Here is a 17668-nt window from a genome sequence, read left to right as displayed (position 1 = left end):
GCAGTGTATCTACCTTTCCCAAATTCTAACTAACAGTCAACCTAGTGTCCCACAACACAGCGGTCAAACATAGAGCATACGTTGGGGGATCAATTTTGGACGCCCGCGCGTCAATTGATATTTCCCACGCAAAATTTCAACGAAAAACATTAAAACGGCGTTTATTGAAATTTGTTAAAGGGAACAAAAGTAGGGAAAAGCGAAGCTTAAGACTTCTCGAATACAAAGCTTATTCAATTACGTACTGTGGTGATTTACCTTTTACCAAAAAAGTTATACGCTTCTCAGACACCGTGCCTTACTGGCTTTTGTGTTTGTGGAAGATAGCTTGGTTGTGGCGGCCTGAAAGCACGCCACCTAGTCATTACAACGTTAACACATGCGCAGACGTTTGAGCGCTGTGGCTTGTTTCACTTGCTTCTGACGCAGTTCATCAGTATCTTTAAAAACTAATAACCGCGTGCCTTGCATCCCGCTATGTCTAGTGAAAGATTACGCCTAGTGCACTTAGAATTGAGCAAAATTGACTTTCCACTAAACGTCTAATCGTATATTTATACAGCAGCCTTGCACAATAAAATATAAAAATATATCTTTATTTCCCTTGAAGGATCCAAGAAAACTTAAAAATTTTATTACTTCGTGACAGAAGTAACATCAATTTGATGGTAACTTCCATTATTGGGTGTTTGAAAAATTAATTTATAACAATTTACCTTGTTTAATTCGTATGCTTTGTACACCCAATCGCATTAATAGTAATGCTATATGCAAAAATAATAATTCATCATTTTTATCTCTGTTTCGCTGAATTTTTTTAAATTAAAGATAAAGATCTTTCACTAATTTTGGTTCCATAACCGAGACCATAATGAGAAAGCACGACATGTATATCCCTCTGCAGTTTTTTCAGATGTGAGCATACTTTTCATAGTACTTAATACCGGGCTATGGAAATAAACGAATACAAATGCAACTTTCTGCAAGCAAATGATTTGAGTGAAATAGTAACTGTTATTCAAAGGTTTTTACGTCAAATATAAGCTTGGAAACTAAATGCCTTTGATAAAAACTTTGTTGTAAAAACTAACTATCTCAACAAAAGAATATGAACAGGTTTCGTTCTGAAATGTAAAGAATACGATACTTAGAAAACATGTAAGTTAACATGATCAATGAGGACGGGACTACAAACATTTGTTTTCAAAAAATAACTTTCTGAACCGCAAAGATCGATTATAATTTTACTTTGCGTATCAATTTGCCTTTTTAAATTGAAAATACGTTATATGTTAATCTTCGCACTTTATTTTGAGCAGATCGCCTGACACACGAGTATGTGTAGTAAGTCTTTCCCCCTTTTTTATATCTGTTAGAATGGCGATTAATTAAATAACTGTCTATTTTCTGAACGAATAACAGTTCACGATTGTCGTGTAGAACGACACTAACCATAAGTAGAATTTTACATTCTCTCGTCTTCGTCTTCGTCTTCGATAAGAGACCAGTTGCATTCATCATCAGATTCAGCTCTACCGTTACATTCTACACTAGTGTAGTATTTCATTCTCTTTTTGGATCGAAACTGAAGAATCCCAAATACAACAAGAAAAGTAACAATTGCCAGTGACATAGCTGCAATGGCTATTGCCGATAGCCCAGTCTTTCCGGGATCTACGAGCACAAATTTGAGTGCACTATCATTTGGATACTGCACTGAGCGATTCCTGTCAATGACTGATGATTTACATTCTCTTCCACATGGATGACAAGATCTTGTTTGTTCCTCAATGGAATGATTGGGCGAACACTGTACAACGCACATTCCACGCTCAAGATAAAGCGGGCTCTTACATAAGCGACAGTTATCTGAAGAGAAACCATAACAAGATTGACAGACAGGATGACACGTTTGACACTGATGAATACCATACTGTTCCGTAAGAAACGATCCACTGGGACAGCTACTGACACAAGTAAAATTGTAGAATACTTTGCCTTGTGAGCAACTAAGACAGTTGAAACTATCTGGGCCATTGCATGATCTGCAATTTGGATGACACTTCTCACATTTTCCTTCAAGAGAAAATTTTCCTTCAGGGCATACTGAGCCGCAAGTTCCTTTGTCTTGACTTTGAACTAAGTCTTTTGCACATGATAAGCAAGTGTCTGCACCAGCACCAGAACATGTCTGGCAGGTTGGGTGACATTTCTCACAGAGACCTGTGTCCCGATTTGGAAATGTTCCATGGGGACATTCCTTTTTGCACGAAAAGCCAACTAGACTTGTATCTGGTTTGCTGCATGCGATGCAGTCATTCGCTGTAGGCCCAATACACCTTGAACAAGAAGGGTGACATTTTATACACTTCTGACGACTGGTATCCAATACCCAGCCATGTTTGGGACACTCTCTGATACAGTAGTGCTTATAGAGCACAAATGGTGGTATACATCTTGTGCAATTTCTGAGGCCATTCCCTGCAAAAGAATTGGATAAAAGATAGCCAACGTGAGTATGATAGAATGATTAAGGCTTACTCTTAAGTACTTCGACACCTGTAGACTCAAGATCATTGCATATCGAATTTACAAGCCAAAAGGGAAATTTTGAACTAACCGTGGATAAATGGTGTACCGACTTTATCCGAACCTTTCGATCTATGAGGTATTTTCTACTGTTCTCTCATTTTCCATGGCAAGTTTAATGGTTTACAAACGTAACTGAATATTGTAGGATGAGATACTCTAACCTTAATTATATTTATATGTTGACAGTTGTACAGCTAAGGAAAATAACTACTCATAAACTTACCTCCTTCACAGGTTGAGCAATAGTAGTCACATCGCTGGCAACTATTAACTTCTCTGTCAAAGTAATAGTCTGACGGACAAGATGCTAAACATCTTGAGTTCGCCATGACAGATGCAGGATGACATCTGGTACATTGATCCGCACCGGGTCCTGTGCAAGACTTGCATGATGAATGACATGGCGCACAACTCTTTGTTCCTGGCAGTAGATAGGTTCCAATCGGGCAGATACTGACACAGATTCCATTATTCAGAACCTCGTGTTCTTTGCACCGGACACAGTTGTTGGAAGACCTCACACATTCCTTGCACATACCATCACAAGGTTCACATGAGTTAGTTTTGCTACGATATTGGCCTGCTGGGCACTGTGTTCGACATGAATTAGCAACAAACAATAAACCTGGCTGACAGGACAAACATTCCACTTCGTTTTTGCATTTTGTGCATCCAGGGGAGCACGGCTTACATCGTGTTGTATCCAGCTCACCGAAGTAACCGTCTGGACACTCATAGGAACACTGTTTTGTTTGCAAATCCAGAAACTTTATATCACTGCAGCTTAGGCAGTCTTGTTCATCTGGACCAGTGCATGAATGGCACACAGGATGGCATCTCTGACAGCCGTCACTACTATTAAACTTGCCTCTTGGACAAACTGGTTTGCATTCAGAGCCATCACGCGACCAGCCAGCTGTAAAGAAAATAAGTTTTAAAAAAAGGCGTTACAACAAAAGAAAATCTTCCCTGCTCCCAAAAGTTTTATCCGTTTGTTCTCTTGTAACAATGTGGCAATAAGCGGTCACAGGAAGTGAAAATTGTGGAAAGAGAAAAAAAAGGGACATGTAAATCTTGAATATACGATTAGGCTAAACGAGTCCTCCTAAACTAGTCCTTTTACAAAGGAGATCAATTAAAAGAATTGCTCCGAGGAGAAAGGTCAGAAGAAAATACTTTATTTTCCCATTTCTGTCATCGTTTTCATGATTATAGACCCCCTTGAGTTCTGCATAAAAAAATGATGATAGAGTTCAAAATACCTCTACAAGTCTGGCAGTCGCTAGCAGACGGTCCACGGCATGTTTCACAATTTGTGTGGCAAGATTTACAGGTAAGAGGATTTTGACTGTGGAACGTTCCATCCGGACATTTGGTGACACACGTTGATCCAGCCAAAACATTCGAAGGGGAGCAAGAGAAACAGTGGTTGCTTTCCTCACCAAAGCATGTGCGACATGCTGAGTTACAAGGGACACAGCTGCGCAAAAAAACAAAACAAGATAGTGTAAATGACGATTCTTTTTTAGTTGTACAAATATTACATAGCTCTTTAATCAGTTAAATCGCAAGAATCAGCGTGGTCTGCCATACGTTTTCTGCTGCAACACGTTTTGAAAATTATCAATGAGAATAATATGCTAATAAGCTATCCCCACCACATTACATACCAAGCCTCACCTGGAATTCCTAGGGAAGGTTCCTTCAGGACAACGTATCAAACACTGAGATTTGTACTTAACAAATCCTTCTGAACAAGACTGACACTCCAGACTCGAGGAATGACTGCAAGAAGCACATCCAACCTGGCAATTTTCACATATCGAAGAGGTACTGTTTGGAAATGTGCCAGTTGGACAATGTTCCGCTGACAAACATTGATGCACGTGTAGAAATTTGCCTTCTCGACAGCTGGTGCATTTGGTGGGTTCGATAGCATCACAATGTTTACATGACGACAGGCAAGCAACACAAGTACCATTTGAGGATTCCCCATACTGACCTAGAAATGAAATCGATCAAATCAATCCATATCTTATGAATATCAAGTACCAATAGTATGATAATTGCTGCATAATTATGACAGGGTTGTTGAGAAGAATTCTAAAGCCAGCAGTAAGACCACCCTTTTACACTTACTAGGTAACCTGAGTGGTTGGTTGTTTTTCAGGCATTTGTTAAAAATGAAGACGGTAGATCAGTTCAAACACAGGTGAATTTTCCCTTCCTACAGCGGAACTAATGGACAGACAGAGCCAAGCCTATTATAAAGTGAAATCAAAAGTGAGATCTTCACTTTCAAGCCTACATACTACTATCAGTCAACGTACCCTCAGGACAACTTTCAACACATGTCCCAACTGGGGTTCCAGTCCTAAAGTGTCCCTTGCTACAAGACAGACAATCGGATGCTGAAGATCCTACACAACTGCTGCATGATGCAGAACAAGGTTTGCATTCCTGGCTTTCTCTATCCCCATAGAATCCACTTGGGCAAGATGCCTTACACTCTCCCCCATGCAGAAACAGTTGCTTCTGAGTTTCTTTAGTGCCACATTCTGTGCAAGAGCTTGCACCACCAGCATGACATTTTCGACAAGAAGGGTGACAAATCTTGCACTGTCCGTCTTCTGCTAAGTACTGTCCATCTGCACATTTAGCTACACATCTGCTGAAATGATGCCTGTACTGTGACCTACAGGAAGTGCATGATGTTGCATTACCGGCACAAGTCAAACATGACTTGTCACACTTCCCGCACATCAGAATAGAACCATTGACATGTTTATACCAACCATCGGGACAAAAGTTCACACAACTTCCATTGTTCAGAATAAGAGGTGGATGACATGATAAACAGTTAGGTGGGTTAGGTCCATAACAAGTTGCACATGTTGGACTGCATGGGGCACAGAGTTTTGCAGTCAGATCTCTGTATTCTGTCTTGGTGCAATCGGCAACACACTCCTTCAAAAAAATAATCTCGATTTCGATTCATAACGTCACACCTATGATATTTCTATATCCTTGAATATAATAGCATGCAACATAAACTATAGGTGTCTCTTTAACTAGAGGTAATATCCCAGAACATGAACTTGTGACTGTAAATTGAATAATAGTCTTAGCAAGGTGATCTCAAGCTTACTTCCATTGTTGGTGGTTTGCTAGAGGTTATAACACCGGTAAACCACCAAAAATAAAGGAACATGCTGTATGTAACTTATAAAAATCAGGCTGTAATGGAAAGAGATTCTTTCACTTGTAGCTAAAGGATGATATCAATACTCAAGTTGTGAGCTGCAGGTCTACATATCAAAACTCAAGTTGTGAGCAACAGGTCCACATGAAACTAATTATTTGAAGACCTGTCAATATGATAATAAGTGCTACAACAATGTTTTCCAACTGCAGTCGGTCATAGTATTAGTCATGCATTACTAATTAATTACTCTTACATTGCTGGTGCTTCTTCTGAAGTGCTTACACTCTTTACATTGGTTTGCCCTTGGTCCAGTGCAGCCATTTTGGCATTCCAAGTTGCAGGCAGCTACTGGTTCCTTTGTGGAATCAGTAGGTTGTGGCGGTTCTGATGTGCCATAAGTAATCAAATACCAATTCTTGAGTGTTCCACTATTTCGAGAAGCACCTGGAAAAGATAAAACCAAAAAATACACTTAATCAACAATGCCTTTTTGTCCAAACCTTCTTTCCCTTCCTCTCATGGAATCATGAAACGTCAATTACATAAGGTCACATACTGATTCATATCCATTTCTTGTGATGAAAGCAGTTTCCTTTATATTATGATTAAGGATTAGAATTCTGTTATTCTCAGAGACTAGAACACCCTTAGGAAATGGCTAAAGTCATACAACACCATTTCAAAAGGAAAATTTTTTTCTTCTTGTCTTCTGTCTTCCTTTATTGAAAAATAATGGACACAATGAATACTTGTGAGAAACATGAAGATTTAAATATACAAATGTCTTTTGTCAGAGAGAGCTTTCCTCACCATGGTTTTCAATCTCCAATGTCCATGTTCCTTTTGGATCTTCACCCCATGTATGAGTTGACATGAATTCCCAATCTGTAAAGCCAGCACTTGAGTAGTCTTCCCTTCGCTGTGGCAATAAAACTGAAGCTGTTCCACGAGGGGAAATCAGCTTAATAGTGAGGTCTCCACGTCGTGTAAAAGTCAAGGTTATGACCACTTGGACATGTTCCAAGTACCGCACATAGCGGTCACTACCTGAACAAGCTGTTGCATCAATAGTCACCTTTAAAGAGCCAGTTCCAGGAATTGGTCTAAAGGAGAAAATATTAAGTGATGAGTAGTAAATTAAATGAAAAAAAGGACAACAGATCTTTCATGATGCATTGTCATTCATTCTGAAAAATTTATAAGTTTCAAATTTAAGGATCACCTCTGCTGTGCTTCAGGTATTTCACGACAGACATGCTGGGCTGGTGTAGTTTTCCACTTCCTTGCAAGGTTGACAAGTGCTAAAGCATCAAGTAAACCGTAACCAAACTTGTGGCTGACCTTCCTCCCAACTGCATTGACAACAAAGTCATCGGATTTCAACTTAGCATTGGATGATGTTCGAACAACAAGATGCTGCATGTCCCTCCAGGTCAGGTTGCGACTGGGTGAGAAGAACGAGCATGTTAAAATTAGGCACTCCCTGAATGATGTGACCATGAACTATCTTCATCCTTAAGTCACACTAACGCTGTTACTGTGAAACTGAGAAAAGTGAACATTTTACCTCCACAGGTGACCTGACCAATCACAACAAAGTTCAGCACATGCAAGAAAACTTCCAAAAAACATAAACTAATTTGGAGTTCAGTTATCCAAAACCTTTACCCATTTGGCATTTCCCTGATACATAATAACATTCCATGCATGCCTCTGGTGTTCATTGTTATCTGTGTTTCACAGTACTGTGCAAAAAGGAATGAGGGATCAGTACTTACTTAACTTCCATTGCAAGGGCTAATATTCCAGCAGCAAGAGGTGCTGAAGCAGATGTGCCTGTATGTGAATCTGTACATCTACCATGCAGGTCTGTGGTAACCTATAACCAAACATCATGTTGTTACTTGACTTCTGTTTATAACAACATTAAATTACAAATATTTTTTATTTGAAACAAGTGATACAACCTGGAGGTCGTAATGCTCTTTCAGTGACAATTTACCTCCAGTAGCTTCATGCCATTTTGTAAAGGTAACATTGAATCTTACAACAACGACTTTTATGATATTTGTAACAAATAACTGAATAAATACAGTAGGGGAAAAAGTATCTATACTTAATGTACATACAATTTTTCTCATATCATAGCTCCCACTGCTAAAAGTAGTGGCCAGAGTTGATGCACAGTACTCAGAATACCATGGAGAAGTTCCATGCTCTGTTGCTGAGCTGATTGACAAAGTGTAAATACTATTTGTGTAGCCATCACAACTGCAACTGTCATGGCCTCTCCCCCCATTGCCAGAGGCCCACACAAAAATGGAACCTAATCCACCACGGCCCTGTACGGGAATGAAACACACTAAATGTCATTCATATTTTTCATTTGATTTCTTTTTATTTTACAGCTCTCTTTTCAATGTTACCCTTAATAATACAATGGTATTTTCACCAAGAACACGGAAAACTTAATTAAAAAGTTTGATTCAGACGTTAGGCTTCTGCTGCGCTTTTGTTGAACTTAACTGAACTGAATTAAGTTTGACAAGGCAGAAGCAAGATGTCTGAACTGAGCCTTGTACTAGAAGAGGCCATAATAAAAAAGGTTTACCTTTTGAACACCATCAGCAAATGCCTTTTTTGCCAAAGTAGCTGGTCCATCAACTGTTCTCCCATCATCATCTGGTCCCCAACTTGAACTGTACAAATCAATATGCTGAGGATTAAGACTCAGAGATGATGCCTCCACTGCATCTGTCACATCACCATCAAGCATGCGTACACCTAAAACCCACAGAAAAACACATGTAAAAATTTTTGCAATCTGAATTGATTCACCCAAAAGAGAGTAACGGGTCCAGAGTGATGACACCTTGGCATATGGTGAAAAAATCTCCGATCTTGGAGAAATAAGCTCACTGTAGTGTGCCCAGTGGCACTCTACAATCAGAGCTCTCCTAGTATTGGTAGCTTACAGGTAAAAAGAGACTTGATGTAAGTCTATCACAAATACACCTCAAGCACTTCGTAAACTCTCCCTGGCAATTTTCAGGTGCCCATTTACACTCTTGAGTGAAGAGGATTGTGAATGTAAGAGGCCAAAGAGGCTTCAAAACTAATTCAGGTTTCTTTATTCCTTTGTTCTAAGGCCTCCTTTGGGCTAATTTCCTCTATTCTTTTGAAGCATTCAATAATCAAATTGTAGAAAAAAAGAATTATACTAAATTCTCTTTTAAGACTTTCATATCTGAAATCAGAATTCACACTAACCCTAAGTCATCTTCACCTGGCTTTAAACAACTCAGCCCTGGAGTCTTAGGCAGGCAACACACCTGGGGATTTTATTGCCATTGCAATGTTCAAAATTGCATGTCAGATATTGGCGATTTTAAGCTCTGATCACAGCGACTGGCACATAAAATCACCAAGTGTGTCGCCGTCTTTGAGTAGAAGACAGCTGGTTGCAAAACATGGTCTAGGGAAAGCTGTCAAAACTGGTATTGCATTCTTGATTAAGCAATCTTTGAAGACCTTCAAATTTTCCCTCAATACCGACATTAGCCTGTAGATATTTCCTTGCAACTGCATATGGTATTTTTTGTTTGTATACTTGCATGTTTATACCTATACAGCCAGCTTACCTCCAACTTTTGATCCTGGTGCCACGCCCACACCACAGACACTGTTGTTCCATGCTGCAGCCACTTCACCTGCACATCTTGTACCATGCCTAGGTAATGTGAGAATATTAAAATCCTTCAATTCCCAGAAGTGATCAACACGTAACTTCTCCCTATAATATCCATACATTATCCAGCAAACAGGTAATGAGAACTTTTCAGGTAGAAGTTGTTGTCTTGATCTCACATCAAATTCTCACAACTAATCTACAAGGAAAAGTGTAGCAGCTCAAGGAGAGTATTAACAATCAATCTTGGGGAATAAAGGGTTAACGTCAATGAAATTATGAAAAGTTGGTCTTTGATCATAGAGATCAAATCCTAACTGTTCAAAATCAAATCATGACTCACAGCAACTTGAAAATTGTGGTTCATTTTGAACAGATGCAAAACTATCCTCTGGATTTTACGAAATTTTACTTATGGTTGCACTAATTTCATACTCCTTACTATGCCTGAAGCTGTCAAATGATCTTGGCATCAGAGCTTACAGAATTAATGAGGCAAAGTGTAAACTGATGTACCTCATTGATATTGAAGCATTTGTTTGCTTTTATACACGACTTACCTGTTTTCATCATTCCATGTTGGTCTCGGAGCAGGATCAGGATCATTGCTGTTATAGTCATAACTAGCCTCAGAATCCTGAAAGACGTGATGTAATCATTAACCCTTTACACCTTAACATCAGTATCCATATTCTCCATTCTCTTCTCCATAAGTTTCCTTTAGTACTGACAAGGAGAATTTGTTTAACAATCAAAGCTTCTTTGGGTGGTAATCATTTGCTTTATTCTCATGATCTCAATGAATGATTCAGCCATATAACTGTACGGAGAAATTAGATGCTGGTCACTCTCTGGGTTTAAAGGGTTGAAGGGGCTTTCAGAAATCTTAAAGATATCACTGAGTTTCTCAATCCTTCTGTTCAATGGTAGATGCTGAAAATAATGAAGTACTATAAAAGGACTGCCAATGTTTAATCTCAGTTTCACTTAAAACCATAAACACTTAAAGTGGCAACAACATAACAGCTTGCTTCATGGCAAACTCTTATATAAATTCATTTGCCAAAATTTCTCAAACTCATCAGAGCAACAGTACAAACAGTGGCAACTTGGGGGTGCTTTTACTATTAATTGATTATTATTAGTTTACTGCAAAACCTTTTTAATACATCCCCCACAAGGCTATGAAAATGTGGTCCAAATTAAGGGGGGGTCATAAAAACAACGTGGCTGTAGAAGGCCAAAAGCAAGAAAGGGTTAACATTGCTGTAACAATTACTGATAAGAACTTACATAATTATCCTTTAAATCCCCATGTTTATACTCAATTCCTACAAAAGAATAGGACAGACAGACAGACTGAGATGAAAGTAATAGAATGATAACAATCACATCAATCATAGTCAGGGAAAGTCAAGGAACTAAATTATGCTGGAGGAAATTGAAATATTCACAATACTAATGGTTGATTTCAAATCATTCATGGACAGAAGAAGCTTTTTTGTTCATGTTGATCTCAATGTTGAACTTAATAATGAAGACCTTCATAGCCATTTTTCGCCTTTTCCATGTACAGATACAGTGGCCTAATGCAGAGCGAACTGGACTCAAGGTAAAGAGGTCCAGTTCAAATGAGTATGGGCAAAGCAACTGGGAGGCCTCATAAAACACCATGGGATAGCCTGTGAAAGACTAGCAGGAGTAGTTATACTTCTAGTTATTTAACACTTTCACTCTCAAGATCTCATTAGCAATTCTCCTAATTCTCTAAATATTGACTCCCCAAAGAACCGAACACGTCACAATGAAGTATTGATTGCTTTATTGTGATCTATTTTATTGAATTTCTCTGTGAAACCATGGGCTGAAAGGATTAACTATAGAACTTTACATATAATGTATTCTTTTAGTCAGGGTTTATTTCATTATCAGGGAAAAGTCAGGGAATTATACTGACATTTGATATCAACTAGAGTGAAAGATTGTATGACCTAGTAACTCTCCTAAATCAGTATCTACCGGTAATCATTATTAATTCATTATTGTTTGTATATTATGAAAGTGTCTCCATTGAGATAGTTCTAACAGCAATCAGATTTGACACAAAGAAATTTCTTTTTCTTGTACTCACTCTTGTTGTCAATATTAGGGGAACTGTATTCACCAATAGTGAGCAACTTAGCTTAGCAATATCTGTGACAAATCAATATTCGAGGTCTTCAATATTCAAATATTCGTATATCTGTGTACTTGCAAAAGATATCCTGGTTTAAATTCACATACCATCATCTAGGATGGACACAACTATGCCCTTGCCAGTAACACCCTGTTCCCATACTGGAAGGACATTGTGATCATATCCTCTAAATATACTGTCTTTATTATGCTGTAAAAGAAAAGCAATAATTCAATGTGAAAAAAAGCAAATGTTATATATCAGCCCTCCATTTGTGAGAGAGCTGTGCAATATCATTTATGTCGTTCCCTTACCATAAAAAAATGTATTTCATCATCTGGGAAAAAAATGGATAACCAAAACCCACTTGAAACTATTACTGAATAAAATCTAGATGGCATATATAATAACTGTTGCAATCAATAAGAAAGAAAATGAGAGCCATTTTTTGAAAATTCATTGCTCTCTCTATCCTTCCTTGAGATATCACAGTCATACACTGGTAAAAAGGATGGGTGCTCTCTATCACTTCATGTACTTGTTGTACAAATAATTACCTAGTGCTGCTGTCAAATGCCTATGGAAAGGTGTCATTTTAGCATCAATCAAAAAAAGTGCCTGTTTTAGGTTCTCAGTTTGCAGGAAAACATGACAAAAATCCATCTAACAAAAGGAAAAAATAAAAGCTACTGCTATTGGTTATGTTGAGTTTATCTTTAATTTGTCTCCAGCTTGCCATGCAATCCCACAGCCCGCAGCTGGAAATAGGCTCTTTTTTTCTGACTTCCTTTTTATCTGACTTCCAACCAGCATTCTTAAAAGCAGTGCAAACTACCAGTATAGCTGAGCTCAATAACCTAACAACCATTTTACATACCTCCTTGTATCAAGTATTTTGAATATATTCTGGGAGACCAAGAAAATATGAATAGCAGATGTGCAAGAGTGGTTTCTCCCACAGGCTAATCAGACAGATTTGTATAAATGTATAATTTACCAGATCAGTAAAAAATATCTATGTGGCAAATTAAAAGTGGAGTGGAATGAAAAAAGCAAATAAAATATTCCACTTGGAACAGTTTTTTGAGTCAAAATGATTTTAAAAATTGTAAAAATCATAATGAAAAAAAATTAAACTACTTTTTCTCATGATAATAATTACAGTGAAGGTAAAGGGAAACCCTAAAGGAATATTTTATATAATAAATTACACCTGCTCCGCTTTCGTGAATCGTTTAAATTACACTATACAAACGGAAATAGAGAGTAATCGTCTTCAAATGTTTCAAAAGAATTGTTTCAGATTTGTGTCTAAGATTATTTCAAATCTCAGAAATCTCTTTGCACAATTAAATGCACTACCGGTAAACGTAAACTTGCAACGGGAACTTTGTAAAACGCTCTAAAAAAATTGGACTTTATGCTCTCTTCAATTAAATTCTATAATTGGGCACAACTTTCACCGCAACGTATCCGCCTCAGATCTATCATTAAGATGTTTTTTCATTTGCACTTCAAAAATCGTTGTTGGTGTAAATTTACAACTCGACAAAAATTTTCTCTGATCACACGAAAGTTTAACATACTCTTAAGCTCAGTTCTACGACTGTAAGAGCAAGAACTAGCTCCCTGGCAAACTAACGATAGAATTTGACTTACTCCTAACTTACCAGAAACCACTGTTTACTATAATCTGGATCATTTAACTTGGGATTATAATCTCTTCGTACGCGTCTCTTCACAATTTGTTGATCTGCCCAAATCACCTTAAACAGAAGAAATAACATCATTAAAGTCGTTGAGGAAGTGCAAGACTGCCGTAACAAAAGAAACCAACTTCCTGGATTTAGCATGTTCCTGATAATGCTAGAGTAGAAGTTAAGAATGGATTATAAAACGCAATGCATACATTAGGATGTTCACCAAGGTCCGATGTGATATCCATGGCATCGCGTTTCGATCGTTTGGGATGTGAATTGTGCTTGAACAAATAAAATCCTTCCAGACTTCCAACCTATAAATGAAGACAAAAAACACTTCCAATTCATTGATCAAACAAACGCGTGAAATGAAGAGGATAAGTTGAATTCCCTCGAGCAGAAAACCTCAAACGAAAAATAGCATCCTTCGAGGCACTTATGCCACTCACGGGAGGCTAATGAATCAATGTCTCCCCTACCTGGCCTAACAGTGTAAGATCCTTTTCTCTTGCTATCCTTTCGGCCTCCCGAAGACCACCATCAACCTTCGCAACCCATGTATTGGAATACACTTCCCGAGTACGACACGTCGCCAAGTTTAACACCGCGATAACCAACATGTAATAACTAGTATGCATTATCGCCGCTTCAAGAAACGATCTTGCCGCAAAAGTGTACACAGAATAAATCAAAAGTGAGCTAACTAAAATACAAAAGGAATAATCGATACCGCGGAATACCTATACCGATCGAGAACGAACAAGTTCACATAATTTTTCCATACAGATTTACGTGCAATGTCAATAGTATGCCGAAACAAAATATCTGTCTTCGTGACGTCACACGAAGACTCCTACTTCCTTTAGTTTTACCGCGCGCGTGACGCAATTTGCTGAAAAGGGTTCAGGGATAAGATTTATGGTTGATACTCGGAAATAGAAACCTTCCTAGTTGGCTGCAACCATTCGAATAAGCCCAACCTAAAAATAGTATGCGAAAAGAAAGAATACATAGTGCGTGGGACTTAATGTTTACTCTGGAGTGAAAGCTGTGATAACACAGCCACCACGCGCCATAAAAGATGAGGAGAAAAACAAACTCGCTTTTGCTTTAAGTTAATGGATTGAATTGGTAAACTCTGTGAGGAACATTACTAAAATTTCCTGAATTTCCGAGAATACAGATATAAAGGAGTTTAATTCATAAATCAATTTGATTTACATTTTTCGTCGTCGCTACCTTCACTTAATCTGTTACATAAACGGTTTTCCGAACCACTGTTTGTAAATGAATCTTTTTTACACAGCTGTTTCGCTCCCAGAGATTTATTTCAATGGAACAAGAATTGAAAGTTCATTATTTTCAATCTGCTAGAAAGGCAGATTTATGAAACAAAGCAGGTGCTTTTGTAGAAAAAGACTGTTAGTGAAGCAGATCTTCGAGTTTCTCAGTTAACAATAATATAAAACATCTCAGCCGAGCAGAGAAGAAGTGTCTATGCTGTTCAGAAGTTAAGTTTGCGCTAATTTTTCAATGGCGTACATAACCTGTCAGTAATACTACAACATTGAAAAGAGTGATGTCTTTTGTTCTAAGGTTACGAAATTCACTTGTTGTGACAAATTTTTAATACCAATTAAATTGCCATAGCACACTAAAATGCTTAAAGCCTTTTAATAAGCGAAACAAAATAAAAAGCGAGATATGATATTGCAGTTAAAGGAGTTTTTCCTTTGAACCCAGCGCCTTTAAAAGTCCGGCTACAGCTCACTTGTATCCTTCAAGGGATAATTCAGACAAAGAATACCATGAAAGAATCGCTGAATGTGTAAGCCAGAGGGGGAAATCATTACATTTTTGGCACTCCATTAATTTCCTGTGGAAAACAGAGGGGCGCATCATGAGAGTGACATGTTGGTATATAGTAAATCATCGGCCGCCGCGGGGAAATCCCAGGTTGACATTAACCTTAAATCTCTTAAACTACAATAAATCATTCCCTCTCTTTGTGATTCCCGATACCTCGAAATGAAAGCGAACACAGCCCAACTTTATTCTGTAAATAACCACAAAATATGACATAACTCCATAAAGATAAGAGCGTCATGGAGGCGTTCTTGATGGGAAATTATAACCGCGCCTGTCTTCACTTCTGTCGCTATCCAGGTTGCTAAGTAAATATGGGAAACTTGGAGCTGTATCCATATCTCCCCTCCAATCCTGAAACGAACACAGCTGTTAGTTCTACGCATCTTGGCGTCTATCAGGCTTCTCTTGTGCCGTATAGGCTTTTTCTTTGTAATAAAAACAGACGAAAGGCAAAGTAAACAAACAAAGAAAAAACAAAAACAAAAATCGCGCCTCGTTAAAAAAAATTCTTACCGATTGGATGTTTGTCTCGCTAATCTAGTCTATTTATTTCACCCTAAACTGTCCCAATTCTTTTTTTATAACAAAGATATCCTCAATTTTTTTTTTTTGGGAGGGGGAAGTGCGCAGGTGAACGAATCAGGTTGCGTATTTTAGTATTGCGCTCATTGAAATTTCTAGAAAATGACACCAAGATACCTGTAAAAGTGTCACTGTTATACTCAATTAAATAGAGATGGATTTCATCATATGGGTTGGTTGTCGTGAGCTGAGCTAATCCTGTCTTGAATTACGTCTTAAAAGGCAAGGACGTAAAGGCTGAGATACATGTGACTTGCTCCCCAAAATGGTGCAATTCCATAGTAGGGCGTGGTTATGGAAATGTTTTCCAATAGCTTTAAGTCTGGCTGAACGCGGTGAGATACAGACAAAAGGTCTACTCAAAATGTGTTTGTATTGTACTTGTAAGGCACTTGACAGTTCATAGTCTTTGACCAACTGCTCGTGTTTAGGTAAATGTCTGAATGATTTTTAATCTTTATGAAATAAAAGTGATGATAATAGTAGTTAAAAAAAACTCGAAAAAGATGTCGAATGCGTCCATTTCATTCTGATCAAAAGCGAGGACAGAGAAAAGGATGAGCGTGGTAGGAAAAGCGAAAAATGACGAGAATGTCAACATATCAACAAGATTTTGATTTATCATTTCAAGTTCCGATATATCACCCCCTCCACTAAGCCGATGAGACCGATACTGGTCAACAGCTTGAGCGTATCAGGTGTGTCTAAGTTTTTTTGTGGTAATGAAACAGAAAACTTTTCTAAAATAGAAACTTATTGCGTTCCTTTGGAATTCACCCCAGCTTTGTTGTATCTCAAGGCGGGTTATTGCATGCACGCAAGGTCTACTACAGGGCGGTATTTTATTTATTTACTAACCGCAGTGATAAGCAAGTAAGATTTGTGAGTGATACTATCACAAGGTGTGAAATACGGTAAAAATAATATGTTCAACCCATTCGCACGCACTACGGAAATGAACGTTTGCACTATACACAGACGAAAGTTTGTTGCTAATTGGCATTCTGTACACTCAAGAACTTCAGAGTTAATAAACGTCGGAGAACCATGGTTGTATACTGTCTTGAAGTAGTACCCCTACTTTGAGCCACTCTTTTGAGGTCAGTTAAGAGGAGGTCAGGGTTAATCACTGGGTCATCTCAAAATCGCGCCTATATTAGCAAAATATCTCAGACGCTAGAGGAGATCAGATGTTAGTCTGGTATGATAAATCTTTCTCCCCAACACGCGTAAAAGCTTCCCTTGCAAAATAAATCTGTAAACTCAACTGTCGCTCGACTTATCCTTCTCTGTGCGGTAACAGTCCCACAGATAACCAGTGACTCCTTGGTGTCTCCATTGCTCACATCATTCACTACATTTGCGCGTTTGTTAGTCAGACAAGAATTCCGCACGAGCAAACTGTTGGTTCTACCAGTGCTTCTCAGTCGTTTGAGAAATCAGCTAAAACAGTAGTTTTTTGACATTAGTGGGTCAAACTATTTCATTACCCAAGAGATCAACCACAACTCAGTTCAGTTATTTTATTCCTGCAAGATCAAAACAAGTGGCCCCTAGGCGCGAAAGACATGCGCCGCCTAGAAAGGAAGATTTTTCAAAAAGCTGAGTGTTCGGTCGAAATTTTAATGACCTAAAAAAAGTTCTGTACAGTTTCAAGGGTGTTTATTAATGAATTCAATGTGACCCAATTCCGAGAGGTTGTGAAAAAATGGCGAGAATCGAGAGAAGCAGAGAAAAGGCTTTTGACCGATTACCGCATACTTTGCTATTGAAAAAGCACGAATGCGGAGACTGAATCCCACTAAAAGCGATGAAGGACAGGGTAAAAGGTTTGATCCTTCGATTTATGTAAATCG

The 17668-nt window shown here is 38.3% G+C and overlaps 1 protein-coding gene across 1 annotated transcript; it reads right to left on the bottom strand.

Annotated features, from left to right (window-relative positions):
• Positions 1-575: 575 nt before the first annotated feature.
• Positions 576-14189, bottom strand: LOC131774952 (proprotein convertase subtilisin/kexin type 6). Its single transcript, XM_059091048.2, has 18 exons — positions 13841-14189; positions 13571-13675; positions 13332-13427; positions 11769-11871; positions 10779-10816; positions 10046-10122; positions 9439-9527; positions 8409-8581; positions 7927-8139; positions 7576-7676; positions 7020-7241; positions 6608-6900; positions 6051-6241; positions 4923-5559; positions 4273-4594; positions 3855-4072; positions 2816-3508; positions 576-2481 (listed from the first exon to the last, which is right to left on the bottom strand). Exons 1-18 carry the CDS (start codon positions 13997-13999, stop codon positions 1466-1468), a joined length of 4746 nt encoding a protein of 1581 aa, XP_058947031.2. The 5' UTR covers positions 14000-14189; the 3' UTR covers positions 576-1465.
• Between the last annotated feature and the right edge of the window lie 3479 nt (positions 14190-17668).

The sequence above is a fragment of the Pocillopora verrucosa genome, chromosome 4 (assembly GCF_036669915.1).
Source record: "Pocillopora verrucosa isolate sample1 chromosome 4, ASM3666991v2, whole genome shotgun sequence".
Taxonomy (NCBI): Eukaryota; Metazoa; Cnidaria; class Anthozoa; order Scleractinia; family Pocilloporidae; genus Pocillopora; species Pocillopora verrucosa.
Note: the sequence above shows the minus strand (reverse complement) of the source record. Positions and strands in the feature narration are given on the sequence as shown.